The sequence below is a fragment of the Mesoplodon densirostris genome, chromosome 3 (assembly GCF_025265405.1).
Source record: "Mesoplodon densirostris isolate mMesDen1 chromosome 3, mMesDen1 primary haplotype, whole genome shotgun sequence".
Taxonomy (NCBI): Eukaryota; Metazoa; Chordata; class Mammalia; order Artiodactyla; family Ziphiidae; genus Mesoplodon; species Mesoplodon densirostris.
Window position 1 is genome coordinate 41433251 of NC_082663.1, and position 15166 is coordinate 41448416.

The 15166-nt window shown below is 38.4% G+C and overlaps 1 protein-coding gene across 1 annotated transcript in view; it reads left to right on the forward strand.

The window, feature by feature from the left end:
- ITGA1 (integrin subunit alpha 1) overlaps positions 1-15166 on the forward strand; it is a 168866-nt gene that overhangs the window by 94600 nt on the left and 59100 nt on the right. The window contains exons 9-11 of the mRNA XM_060092870.1: positions 6200-6365; positions 9205-9278; positions 9979-10123. Of these exons, the coding sequence (XP_059948853.1) occupies positions 6200-6365; positions 9205-9278; positions 9979-10123 (385 nt within the window). The remainder of the gene's footprint in view (positions 1-6199; positions 6366-9204; positions 9279-9978; positions 10124-15166) is intronic.

Here is a 15166-nt window from a genome sequence, read left to right on the forward strand (position 1 = left end):
AATTTTTAAGTATTATTTTGTATCTCTTTTGATTTATGGAAAATAATGTTTTTACCAGCTACCAGACCCTTGGGTGAAGGATCAAAATACATTTCTTCCTGTTTTCATTTTCATTCTTTGATGCAAAATAGTTCAAACTGGATGCAAGTCATAGTAATTCCAGGGAATTCTTTTCTCTTATAGTTTCTTCTAAATATATGCTCCCATATTACATTTATACATTTTACTTTTATTAAGTGTGTCAGTTGGGCATCTTCCCCATTGAACTTTACCCATTTGTCTCTGTCCTGTGACATAGAGCACTAAATATCTGACAACGTTTACATCACAGTTAAGAACCTAAATTATGCATAGTCCAGGAGTCTTTACAATTTTTGTGTATTTTCAACAACATCAACTTGTAAGTGAAATGGAAGTTAACATGTCAATTCAATAGTGAATCTAGAATATGGTAAATAGGAACCAAGGAGGAAAAATAGTGACCTTTCAGCCCAGGATGTCATATATATAACTTACAGAATAAATTAGGTAAATCATTGGGGACTCAGAAGGCTTCATACCATACAGAATTTGTATAAATCTAAAAGAAATCCATGCATAGCAAAACTGCTGACAAAAGACGAGTCTGCCAGTGTGTCCAGAGGAGAAGACCAAGCAGAGAGTGAGGTGTTGAGCAAGGCCCCAGTGATCCTGAAACCCACACCATGGATGGAATGGAGACTCCAGACCTCAGAGACTGCCTTTTCCATCCTTAGTCTAGGACATGTAATACACCCAGCTATGGTGAGATACCCAACTATAGGAAGAGCATCTTAATTGTTTTTAAATGAGAGAGGATTTGTTCAATGTAATAAGAGCAAGTGGCCCTTGGGTTTTCCCTCTCTATTTGGACATTTCTCTACTACCATTCCATTAATTCTCTTACCCCTCAAGCAGCTAAAGTGGGAAAAGAACTAGTGGCCTCTGTTCAATGATGTTTGGCATTTGCTTTTCAGCCAGATAAACACAAGCTAAGTTTTTGTGTTCTGGTTCGATTTGTAAGCTGCTGGTATAGATCTTCCTACATAAATCTGGACGTAGTAGTTGAGAGTAATTTCAAAAATCAAAAAAGCTCCCCAAACAGTGTGCCAATTGTCTTAGAGCCGCCTCTAGTTTTCCTAAATAGTGCACTTTCTTCAAAGCAGCTCAAAGTTAGTCACATACAGTGAGGCATTTTGCCTCTAAGAACGTTTTACAGATGTAGGAGCTACAAAACTGACAAGGGCACTGGAGTGACTCCACTGTGGTCCTGGAGCTTAGGAGGGGGTTCAGATGCTGCAGTACTTCCTCTGGGCTCCTCCAGCAAGGGGAAGGAGCCAGGAATAAATCCCCCACCCCCTTCTCACTAGGAAGGAAAATTTGAGAACCAATGCACTTGCTGCTTGACTACTTGGTGCCCAGCTCCTTTTGTCACATTAACGTTTAGCGTACATTACAGTGATTCAGTTGTCGATCTTAAACCATTATGCGTTTTATGATACAAATAAGCAAGTATGTTGTAGGTCATAAACAACAACACTGAAAACAATAATTTTAGTTATTGTCTTTCTGCAAGTGAAAATCTGTACCCATCTTAATAAAAATGTCAGTTTTTAAATCTACCATTCTAAATCTAACATTAAAAAATATGTGTAGGGCTTCCCTGGTGGCGCAGTGGTTGAGAGTCCGCCTGCTGATGCAGGGGACACGGGTTCATGCCCCGGTCCGGGTAGATCCCACATGCCGCGGAGCGGCTGGGCCAGTGAGCCATGGCCACTGAACCTGTGCGTTCGGAGCCTGTGCTCTGCAACGGAAGAGGCCACAACAGAGAGAGGCCCGTGTACCGCCAAAAAAAAAAAACGTGTAGAAGCTGAGAGCAGGAGGCCAAGGGGAGGTGGGGGGACCCATGTGCTCAGAGGAGGGGGGACAGGGCTGGCCAGCCAGAAGACCCAGAGGACCAGCACTGACGCCTCTGCCTGCGCCCACCTGCCCACGTGTCCAAGATCCAGCCAGTCCTCCATGCAGAACTGTGGTTGGGGACTCTTTCAGTTCTTCTTTGCCAACAGGACTTTGAAAGCACCATAGAGGTCTCTGTTGTTAATGATGCCAGACAAATCTATGACTATTATTTAAAAATAGAGGGTTTCCCTGGTGGCGCAGTGGTTGAGAGTCCACCTGCCGATGCAGGGGACATGGGTTCGTGCCCCGGTCCGGGAAGATCCCTCATGCCACAGAGCGGCTGGGCCCGTGAGCCATGGCTGCTGAGCCTGCGCGTCCGGAGCCTGTGCTCTGCAACGGGAGAGGCCACAACAGTGAGAGGCCCGCGTACCACAAAAAAAAAAAAAATAAATTTTAAAAAATAAAAATGGAAAGTAGAGCTAGAAAAGTCTAGTATCTTTGTGGTCATTGGAGGTCATGATTCTTCTCCCCAAGAAGTCGGATTTTCTAAAAAATCAAGCAATAGCACAGAGTTCACGGTCTTACCTTTGCTTTTTGGATTCCAGGAGCACAGAATTGAATTAATCATGATCCTTGGTTCAGGAGAGTTTCTTATCATTGTTGAAGCATGGCCCACTTTGTTTGTTTCTGTGTTTATAATTGTACCTGCATACTTATCGTAATAGCATTAAAGCATCCATGGATGTACTACCCAAAATGAGAGCTAGCTTGGTCCTCTGACAACTTACATCTGACCACATTCACCACCTGCCTTCCTCCACCTGGTAACCATCAGCCCAAATCCTATATTCATCATGTCTTGCTCTCTTTTTCTAAATAGTCCTTTGGTAGCTGTACATATCTGAAAAAATTAATTTTAAAAGGTTTACTTGTTTTTAACTTTATAAAAAGGGTTTCATGCTGTATACAATATTTCAAAACTTTTAAAACTTAATATTATATTGTAAAGATTCATCCATATTGTTGCATAGCATTATAGTTTATTCAATTTTTCAAAATTGATGAAACACAAGCAGTGCAAAATTTCAGTTTGAACACTGTGCACAAAGTGAACAATCTGATGAGTTTTAACACTTGTATACATCCACATAACTGACACCATAATTAAGATATAGAACATTTCCATAAAACACAGAAATTTCCCTTGTACTTTCTTTCACTTTTAATATTCACCTTCCATAGCAACCACTGATGTAACTTATACCATCATAGCTTAAGTTGCCTATTCTATTTTATATAAGTGAAATCATCCAGTGTGTACTCTTTTGTGTTTAGCTTGTCATTCAACATGATTATACATGATATTTTCTGTATTGGTGATTCATTCTCTTGTTATCATTATTATCTACTGTATGAATATACCACAATTTGTTCTATACTGATTATGGACATTTGGGTTGTTTCCAGTTTGGGTTGTTATAAATAATGGCGCTATAAGTGCCGATTTAAAAAAATGTAGGGGCTTCCCTGGTGGCGCAGTGGTTGAGAGTCCACCTGCCGATGCAGGGGACACGGGTTCGTGCCCCGGTCCGGGAAGATCCCACATGCCGCAGAGCGGCTAGGCACATGAGGCATGGCCACTGAGCCTGCACGTCCAGAGCCTGTGCTCCGCATTGGGAGAGGCCACAACAGTGAGAGGCCCGCGTACTGCAAAAAAAAAAAAAACAGTAGAAACGTCCTATCTACACATCGGGTTGGGTTTTTTTAATTTTTTGCATTTTTAATTTACATATTATTTTTATTATTTATTTATTTATTTAACTTCTTTTTGGCTGTGTTGCGTCTTCATTGCTGCGCGTGGGCTTTCTTTTTTTTTTTTTTTTTTCTTTTTGCGGTATGTGGGCCTCTCACTGTTGTGGCCTCTCCCGTTGCGGAGCACAGGCTCCGGATGCGCAGGCCCAGCGGCCATGGCTCACGGGCCCAGCCGCTCCGCGGCATATGGGACCCTCCCAGACCGGGGCACAAACCCGTATCCCCTGCATCGGCAGGCGGACTCTTAACCACTGCGCCACCAGGGAGGCCCCGTGGGCTTTCTTTAGTTGCAGCGAGCGGGGGCTACTCTTCATTGCAGTGCGCGGGCTTCTCATTGCACTGGCTTCTCTTGTTATGGAGCATGTGCTCTAGGCACACAGGCTTCAGTAATTGTGGCTCGCGGGCTCTAGAGTGCAGGCTCAGTAAGTTGTGGCACTCAGGCTTAGTTTCTCTGCGGCATTTGAGATCTTCCCAGACCAGGGCTCAAACCCGTGTCCCCTGAATTGGCAGGCGGATTCTTAACCACTGTGCCACCAGGGAAGCCCTACATATTATTTTTTAAAGATTTTTTCATTTACTTTAACTTGAACATTTTCATATTTATATACGTTTCTATATATTAAGAAATATTTACATTAACTAAATTTTTCAGAAGAAAAATGCAACACACAAAAAAATTAGTTGGACTTCATCAAAATTAAAAACTTCTACTCTTCAAATGATCCTGTAACAAAAGGAAAAGCCAATATATAGACTGGGAGAAAATATTTACAAAACACATAAAGGATATGTATCCAGAATATTGGGTTGGCCAAAAAGTTCGTTCAGTTAGTGAATACATTGTTCAATAAAATTTTTGGTGAAAATTAAAAATTTGTCTTTTATCTTTACTTAAAACTGAACAAACTTTATGGCCAACCCAATATATAAAAAAAATCTCACAACTAAATAACAGGAAAACAAACAATCCATTTTCTTAAAAATTGGCAAAAGATCTGAACAGACACCACACCAAAAAAGGAAATACTATGGCAAATAAGCAGGTCTCAATACCATTAGTCATTAGGGAAATGTAAATTAAATGAGATACCACTACACACCAATAGAATTGCTAAAACTGAAAAAAAATTGCTAAAAGGAAAAAAACTGATAATACCAAGTGCTGTCAAGGATGCAAAGCAGCTGGGTCTCTCACACATCACTGGTCGGAAAGGTAAAATGGCAAAATGGAACAGTTATTCTGATAAACATTTTGGCAGTTTCTTATTCAGTTAAACATACACTTACTATAGAACCCAGCACTCTCATTCCTAGGTCTTTACTCAAGAAAAAATAAAACATAAACCTAAGTGCAAAAACTTACAGCAGCTTTATTCATAATCACTTGAAACTGAAAACAACCCAAATGTCCTCAACAAATGAATCGTGCTTCTATATAGTAGAGTCCTACTCAACAATAAAAAAGACTGAATTACTGATACATGTGACAGCACGGATAACTCTTGAAAGCATTATGCAAAGTGAAAGAAGCCAGACACAAAAGACGACATACTATTTGATTCCTTAAATTTAACGTTCTAGAAAAAGCAAAGCTATAAGGACAGAAAGTAGATCAGTGTTTGCAAGGAGTTAGAGGGAAGAGAAGACTGACTACAAAGGGGCAAGAGGGAACTCTTTGGGGTCATGGAAATAGTCTAATCTCGATGTGTTAGTAACACAACTGTGTAGGTTTGTCAAAATTCATAGAATTGTACATCTAAAGAGGGTGAATTTTATTGTATATAAATTATATCTCAATAAACCTTACTTTAAAAAATTTAAAACTAAATGTTTGAGAAAACCCACTAGAAAATCTAAATAATTATGGTTAACTATAGTAGATAATTCCTGCCTCTCTCTCTTCTCTGTTTAAAAGAATGCCCCTGTCTTGAGCATTTTGTTTCAGACAGGAATGTCCCAATTGTTTATTTTCTAAATTGCCAAGTTAGATTACTACTTAGTCCAACATCTGTTTAAAAAATATACGTGTCTGACTTCCCCTTGGTAAGAGTTTCAGGAAGTACTGCCTATTTGAGATCAAGCAATTCACTGGCTAATTACTTTTGCTAGCAAATGGTGATGTCACTGACTGGAATAATTTCAGAAACACTCAGAAACTGTAACATTACTTCTGAACTATCAGACTTTAAAGATACAGCTGTTGATAAACAGGGACACAGGAATGCCAGAGAAGAAACTTTTGCAAACATACAAGATGCCCTTAATATTTTCCTACAGCAATTATAGAATATAACAGTTAATATTAGAGAATCTACAGATTCTGAAAATTACCCTTCTAAGAATGTGGAAGTACATAAAAATTTCATTATGCCACAGTACTATACACTCTCTTGCTTATTGACAAAATGCTTGAGATTCTTGTTTAACATACAGAATTTAAAAGATATTCTTGCTGTTTTTGTCATCTTAGATTCTTGGCAGCTATAATCGAGGAAATTTAAGTACTGACAAATTTGTGGAGGAAATAAAATCAATTGCAAGTGAACCCACTGAAAAGCATTTCTTCAATGTCTCTGACGAATTGGCACTAGTCACTATTGTTGAAGCTCTGGGAGAAAGAATCTTTGCCCTGGAAGGTATGACTAGTTCTCATAAGCCTGAATATTCTCTCTACAATTCAAACTCAACGTAATTGGTTTTGATATTTATTTCTACCATGTGGCTAATGCATTTTTACTGCGTACAATAGCCACCATGGAACAATGTCCTTTTATATAAATCTGTCCATTGAGATGGCTATTTCACATAGCACTGTGTCTGCTGGCAGCTCTCTTTGTAAGGACCCTGCAGTACTGATTTGAGGGCCAGATGAAGACAATGGTCAATGTAGACACGCAAGAACAAAAATGTGCCCATGTGTTTTATTCCTTTTCTGTGACAAAAGTTTAGAAGATGGAGACACTAACTCAAGTTTTGTTTTTGTTTTTGTCTTGTTTTTTCATTTTGGGCTTCTGTGGGACAGTTCTTGTATAATAACTTCTTTGTTCATTTATTTTCTCCTATTTTGCTCCTTGTCCATTTTAAAGATCTTCATGGAACTCTGCCTCAAGACCCATGGCAGTGAAACATTGGTTCACTATATTTGTCTGGGTCATGTTACTTCTTTGTAAATGTTTTCTTTGATTTTTCAACGGCAGCTGGCCATTGGGGATAATGAATCATGGCATTCCCTCCTCTGCCTTAGGTAGACAATGTCAAGGAACAATGTACTTTGGAACTAGATCTTCCCTGACAAAAAAAGAAGTCTTCAGAATTGTTATGCCAGGCAAACTGAAAAAGCCTCTTCCTTCACATTCTCTGATAATCTGGAGACTCAGAGAACATGGCTTTTTTTCTCAACCTAGGATGAGAAACCACCAGACAGTTCTGCTCTGTCTGAATCCTATTGACTCTGTCCTTGTGAGGACAGGACACACTGAGGACTGTTGTTTTTCGTCTTAAACATAGAAATTTACAAGCACCTTCTCAGTCTCCTCTTGGTGTCCATACATTTGTTGCTTACATCTGTGTCTCTATTTCATTTCTAAATCTCATCTTAAGTAAGCAAGTAAATATAACCTAAGACTTGTAGAAATGAATCCTGTAACAGCTATCAGGTGGAGGAGAGATCAATTTGCCTTAAATGACATTTTCAGATTCTTTCTAACCTAACTACACCATGCGTTAAAGGTTATACATTGAAGTGCCTACATACCCAAGAAGTGTCTCCATATTTAAAAGCAAAATCAATTTATGAGGAACTCCACAGATTAAAAATGTCTCCCATATCTTCATTGCTGCACTTTCAGGGCTAACCAAAAGCAGTGTTTTTACTAGCCTATTTTTGACTTTTTTCACAATGAGATCCAAAAGGGCTTCATTTCCTTTTTACTTTGGAAATCTCCATTTCCTATCAACATTTATCTTTATATGACAACTAGCAGCAATTGTGAAAACCAGGCTTGCCGAAGGACAGCGCCACCTAGTGAGGTGAGCGGACCAGCTATTTGCCCATAAAATCAGGAAACTACTGTCTCCCGTTCCCATCAAGCACTGGGGAAAATGCTGAAATTCCTAACCAGAAGCTGCCCAGTGGTCAGATTAGATATCGCAACACCCATGAACAAGGGAGGAGCTGACATTAAGAAGTGTCGGCATGTACGGTGTGCTTTGCCAGGATGCCAATTCAGCAGGCAGAATTTCACAGAGCTTCCTTCTCTCTGTTCGCAGTTGTTCTCTCTGTTCGCAGTTGTTCTCTCTGTTCTCAGAACAGCGGCAGGGGAAGGTGCTGGAACTATGTAGGTCTCCACTACTGCATTCTTATAATTGATCTTGCAGAGATAAATGAGAAAGCACCTTACACCATTGTGGGCCTAAAATAAAGGTTCAGATTAAAGTTAAAGTCCATCTCAGTCATTTAAATTAGAGGGCAATTTGTACTGAGATTAAAATGATATAGTTGAATTCTTATTGATTTCCCCATTTAATCTAGTCCTATAAGAAGGCAATTACTGATGTATTTGTTAACAAATTTATGCAGGTAAATAACTAGTAAATAAGTTTGGTTTCACAAATTTGATTGTTCTCATGCCTCAGTGAAAGAGTAGTTTGACTTTTAAAAAAGTATGTGCTATTTTTAACTTATCAGCAAAGCCAAATAAATCAGTAACTCCCTCCTGAAAGCAAATTAATCAACATTCCCTTAATCCCCTTAGGAGGCTGTGGCTTTGGCTTGGTGAATATTCTGAGAGCAGCACACTCCCATAGAATGCTCTGGATTATTTCTGTGTTTCAGTAAAGAGCTTCAAAATGGGCACAGGATCTTTAAAAAAAAAAAAAAAAGTGTGATTGAACGGCATGTGGCCTGGAGCCCTGTCAGAAAGTCCCCTCCTGATCTGTGAGTGACACCCACAGCCAGAAATTAGAGCAAATACCAACCCAGAATCCCTAACCCCTTTATCACACAATGGAATTCTGAGATGATATAGGGCAGGAAATGCAGGTGAGGCTGGTAGAATCAAGAAACCTCTTTAAATATGTGGATCAAATGTTATTATCCCTGTGACCTATCAGGTAAGTTTAGCCTAATCCCAGGAGGATTCCCAGGGCATGAGGATAAGGCACAGAGCTTTCAGCCACGTTGATCCAAAGCTCCATAGGATTTGTAAGAGTGCTAGAGTATAAGAACAGAAGGATGAATTCAACTCCTCCAGCCAGGGTGGGGAAACTAACAGTCAGGAATGTGAGACACAGACCTTCTGCTAACCCTCTCCATCCTCCACCCAGCCCTACCTAGGAATTTTGAGTTTGAGAAATGTGAGGCTGAAAATGCCCTAAAGATGCTAGACATTCTGGTTGGTCAAGACCACAGACTGTACTAGGTCTCTGTCTTCTGCAGATAAGCAGTGTGCTAAAGGCAATTCTCCTCTGTTACAGCTACAGCTGACCAGTCAGCAGCTTCTTTTGAGATGGAAATGTCTCAGACCGGCTTCAGTGCTCATTATTCACAGGTACATTGACCACTTGGTAGAAAACTTTTTTTTTTTTTTTTGAGGTTTCCTTTCCCAAAGCCAACACCCAGACATCAGCATTACAGGTGCAACTTGCAGCTCATGGCATGAGCAGTTATTCAGACCATGTTGTTTCTAATCCAAATAGGAAACAGCATTTCACAGGCTTCTTATTAAGAAAGCATGTTATCATACACAGCTCACTACATTGTACTAATAATTGTGAATCAGACAGTTGGAGGTCTGCTTTCTATAATTATACATCTAGCTAAATAAAATATTTAACATATTTACTAAAGATATGGAATGTATCTTTTTCTTGGTGTCAAGGTATTCAAGGGTCTTGCTAGAATTCCATGTTCAAGACCCAGGCTTCTTAGCAGCCATAAAGCAGAAAGGCAAGATTAGAAAATACATCCTTTGTAGTTGATGGAAGAAATGGTACCATGGTCCCTGCACAAGAATATTGACATTTCAGTGTGTAATTGTACTGTATGACCTAGGGAAATTTCTTATTCTGCCTCAGTTTCTTCTGTAAAAGAAGTGGTAATAATGGCATCTAGCCCAGTGGATTATTGTGATGATTTTATGATTTAATATATGTAAAGCACTTTGAACAGTACTTAACATATGGTTAATGCTATGTGTTTGCTCTTACCATTTTTGTTAAATATCATTGTTTTCTCTATTTGAATATAAGGACTGGGTCATGCTTGGAGCAGTAGGAGCCTATGATTGGAATGGAACAGTCGTCATGCGGAAGGCTAATCAAATCCTAATTCCCCAAAACACGACCTTTAATGTTGAGTCTACCAAAAAGAATGAACCTCTTGCTTCTTATTTAGGTAAAGTTTGTATGTAATTGAGAAAAATTTTTGTTTTTTATAATTTTTTTTTAGTATTATTTGCTTATATTTATATAGGCGTATTTTGTAAGAGAGATCACATCTAAGAGTTAGATATTTTAGATGTTAGAGACCCATGATGGCCTCTGAGTAGCCTTAGCAAAAATAACAGAACGTGGAGGATCCTTTCTCAGAAGGTCTGCCTACACGGGAAGTGATTTGGGCTGAAACGCACATTTTTTGACGTCTCTCTGTGTCTGGTATTCGTATTAATGTCAAGAAGTGCTTCAGACCCAGTGGACAGGAAACAAAGGTAGAAAAAGAAAACTTGACTCGGCCTATTCTGAAGATCAGACTCCCATATTCTCTTAAATATCCTCTATCATTAGTTTCTCTCTATGGGTCCTAATTTTGGAAAGTAAACTTTTAACTTGTTTTGTCATATGACTTCTTTAATACCTCTGTTCACAATCAGATACATATTGAAGTGAAACCCAGTAATGTAACGATTTTCCAAAGACTTGCCTAGAATGAGGAGGTGTGTGTCTGGTGTCACTTTATTCTGAATCTGTGTCAGGCTGGGAGTTGCCTAGGAGATAGCTGGGGACTCTTCTGTCACTGGTTGAGCTCAGTAAACACTTGGGAGGGACTAGAATGGAAGGGACCCTCAGGGTATGGTTTCTCAGCTCTCTCTCTTCACTCAACAAATATTTTGGGAGCACCTTTCTTGCCCCAGGCATTGTTCTCGGTGCTGGGGATACAGTGGTAAAGAAAACAAATAAGTGCTGTGTTCATATTTTAGCATGTTAGCAGTCCTGTCTGGGATCTTTATGTCCTGGAAGTTTTTTCTCTCTCTATCCCAGTTTCTTTCTATTTTATAGGAAGGTGGCAGGTCTTTACTGGCACAGCCATACATCTTATTCAAGGGCACGTATTAAAGCTGTAGAGGCAACAGGATTTAAGAAAAATAAAGAGTCTAAGCAGTTTCGATAATTAAAAATATAGTGGTAAGCAGCAGGTATAATGGGAGTGCTAAACCCCCATAAGACATGTTAAACAGCCCTAATGGAAGTCTAGTCTATTTCTCAGAAAAGTCCTATTTATTCTGCCCTGGTCTGAGAGCAGCTAAAGTATTCTAAGCATTGTCCTAAGCATCACACATTACAAAAGAAAATGCCAAACTAGAATTGCCAGTAAAAAACTATCTGAAGGATACAGATCTAAAAACAATCCCCATCTACCCATCCCTCTCCCCACCAAACCTGAAAAAACTGGTGGTTAGAAAACAAAGTATACACTGCGTGTCTTTTAAATATTTGGAGGATTGTGATATAAAATAAAGGGATTGGCATTAAAATTCATATTGAGTTTTACAATTAAAAGAGATCTTAGAAAGCAAATGGTACACATCTAATTTGCCAAATTAAGAAATTGAGGAGTAGAAATATTATGTCACAGCTAACTGTGGCAAATCTGAAAGTAAAATCTAAGTTTTTTGATTCTTATTCCAGTGTTCATTTCGCCATACTAAAATGCCTGATTCTGGGTTGATCAAGATAGCACTTATAAATAATGAGTACCTGCAGTGTGCCAAACATTCAGTTGTAAATTGAGGATAACAAGATAAATAAGGGATATTTATCCCTGCATTGATGAAGCTTACCTTTCTGGATAAGAGATGATAACAGAACCAACCAAATCCTGTCAGTATGATATGAGCTGTGACATAGGATACCTAAAAAAGAGGACAGGAGGTTAGGTTAGATAATTTTTTTATATATATACAGCAGGTTCTTATTAGTTATCCATTTTATACATATTAGTGTATATATGTCAGTCCCAATATCCCAATTCATCACACCACCCCCCTCCCCCGCCAGCCACTTTCCCCCTTTGGTGTCCATACATTTGTTCTCTACATCTCTGTCTCCATTTCTGCCCTGCAAACCAGTTCATCTGTACCATTTTTCTAGGTTCCACATATATGCGTTAATATACAATATTTGTTTTTCTCTTTCTGCCTTACTTCACTCTATATGACTGTCTCTAGATCCATCCATATCTCTACAAATGACCCAATTTTGTTCCTTTTTATAGCTGAGTAATATTCCATTGTATATATGTACCACATCTTCTTTATCCATTTGTCTGTCGATGGGCATTTAGGTTGCTTCCATGACATGGCTATTGTAAATAGTGCTGCAATGAACATTGGGGTGCATGTGTCTTTTTGAATTATGATTTTCTCTGGGTATATGCCCAGTAGTGGGATTTGCTGGGTCATATGGTAATTCTAGTTTTTTAAGGAACATCCATACTGTTCTCCATAGTGGCTGTATCAATTTACATTCCCACCAACAGTGCAAGAGGGTTCCCTTTTCTCCACACCCTCTCCAGCATTTGTTGTTTGTAGATTTTCTGATGATGCCCATTCTAACTGGTGTGAGGTGATACCTCATTGTAGTTTGGATTTGCATGTCTCTAATAATTAGTGATGTTGAGCAGCTTTTCTGTGCTTCTTGGCCATCTGTATGTCTTCTTTGGAGAAATGTCTATTTAGGTCTTCTGCCCATTTTTGGATTGTGTTGTTTGTTTTTTTAATATTGAGCTGCATGAGCTGTTTATATATTTTGGAGATTAATCCTTAGTCCATTGATTCGTTTGCAAATATTTTCTCCCATTCTGAGGGTTGTCTTTTCATCTTGATTGTAGTTTCCTTTGCTGTGCAAAAGCTTTTAACTTTCATTAGGTCCCATTTTTGTTGTTGTTTTTTGTTTTTATTTCCATTACTCTAAGAGGTGGATCAAAACAAACCTTGCTGTGATTTATGTCAAACAGTGTTCTTCCTATGTTTTCCTCTAAGAGTTTTATAGTGTCCAGTCTTACATTTAGGCCTCTGATCCATTTTGAGTTTATTTTTGTGTATGGTGTTAGCGAGTGTTCTAATTTCATTCTTTTACATGTAGCTGTCCAGTTTTCCCAGCACCACTTATTGAAGACACTGTCTTTTCTCCATTGTATATCCTTGCCTCCTTTGTCATAGATTAGTTGACAAAGGTGCGTGGGCTTATCTCTGGGCTTTGTATCCTTTTCCATTGATCTATATTTCTGTTTTTGTGCCAGTACCATATTGTCTTGATTACTGTAGCTTTGTAGTATAGTCTGAAGTCCAGGAGTCTGATTCCTCCAGCTCAGTTTTTTGCCCTCAAGATTGCTTGGGCTATTCGGGGTCTTTTGTATCTCCATACAAATTTTAAGGTTTTTTGTTCTAGTTCTGTAAAAAATGCTGTTGGTATTTTGATAGGGATTGCATTGAATCTGTAGATTGCTTTGGGTAGTAGAGTCATTTTCACAATATTGATTCTTCCAATCCAAGAACATGGTACATCTCTCCATCTGTTTGTATTATCTTTAATTTCTTTCATCAGTGTCTTATAGTTTTCTGCATACAAGTCTTTTGCCTCCCTAGGTAGGTTTATTCCTAGGTACTTTATTCTTTTTGTTGCAATGGTAAATGGTAGTAGTTCCTTAATTTCTCTTCCAGATTTTTCATCATTAGTGTATAGGAATGCAAGACAATTCTGTGCATTTTGTATTCTGCAGCTGTACCAAATTCATTGATTAGTTCTCATAGTTTTCTGGTGGCATCTTTAGCATTCTCTATGTATAGTATCATGTCATCTGCAAATAGTGACAGTTTTACTTCTTCTTTTCCAGTTTGTATTCCTTTTATTTCTTTTTCTTCTCTGATTGCTGTGGCTAGGACTTCCAAAACTATGTTGAATAATAGTGGTGAGAGTGGACATCCTTGTCTTGTTCGTGATATTAGAGGAAATGCTTTCAGTTTTTCACCATTGAGAATGATGTTTGCTGTAGGTTAGTCATATATGGCCTTTATTATGTTGAGGTAGGTTCCCTCTATGCCTACTTTCTGGAGAGCTTTTTATCATAAATCGGTGTTGAATTTTGTCAAAAGCTGTTTCTGCATCTATTGAGATGATCATATGGTTTTCCTTCTTCAATTTGTTAATATGGTGTGTCACATTGATTGATTTGCATATATTGAAGAATCCTTGCATTCCTGGGATGAATCCGACTTGATCATGTTGTATGATCCTTTTAATGTGTTGTTGGGTTCTGTTTGCTAGTATCTTGTTGAGGATTTTTGCATCTGTATTTATCAGTGATATTGGCCTGTAATTTTCTTTTTTTGTAGTATCTTTGTCTGGTTTTGCTATCAGGGTGATGGTGGCCTCATAGAATGAGTTTGGAAGTGTTCCTTCCTCTGCAATTTTTTGGAAGAGTTTGAGAAGGATGGCTGTTAGCTCTTCTCTAAATGTTTCATAGAATTCACCTGTGAAGCCATCTGGTCCTGGACTTTTGTCTGTTGGAAGATTTTTAATCACAGTTTCAGTTTCATTACTTGTGATTGGTCTGTTCATATTTTCTATTTCTTCCTGGTTCAGTCTTGGAAGGTTATACCTTTCTAAGAATTTGTCCATTTCTTCCAGGTTGTCCATTTTATTGGCATAGAGCTGCTTGTAGTAGTCTCTTAGGATGCTTTACTTCTGTGGTGTCTGTTGTAACTTCTTCTTTTTCATTTCTAATTTCATTGATTTGAGTCCTCTCCCTCTTTTTCCTGATGAGTCTGGCTAATGGTTTATCAATTTTGTTTATCTTCTCAAAGAATAAGCTTTCAGTTTTATTGATCTTTGCTATTGTTTTCTTTGTTTCTATTTCATTTATTTCTGCTCTGATCTTTATGATTTCTTTCCTTCTACTAACTTTAGGTTTTGTTTGTACTTCTTTCTCTAGTTCCTTTAGGTGTAAGTTTAGATTGTTTATTTGAGATTTTTCTTGTTTCTTGAGGTAGGCTTGTATTGCTATAAACTTCCCTCTTAGAACTGCTTTTGCTGCATCTCATAGGTTTTGGATCATCATGTTTTCATTGTCATTTGTCTCTAGGTGTTTTCTGATTTCCTCTTTGATTTCTTCAGTGATCTCTTGGTTATTTAGTAACGTATTGTTTAGCCTCCATGTGTT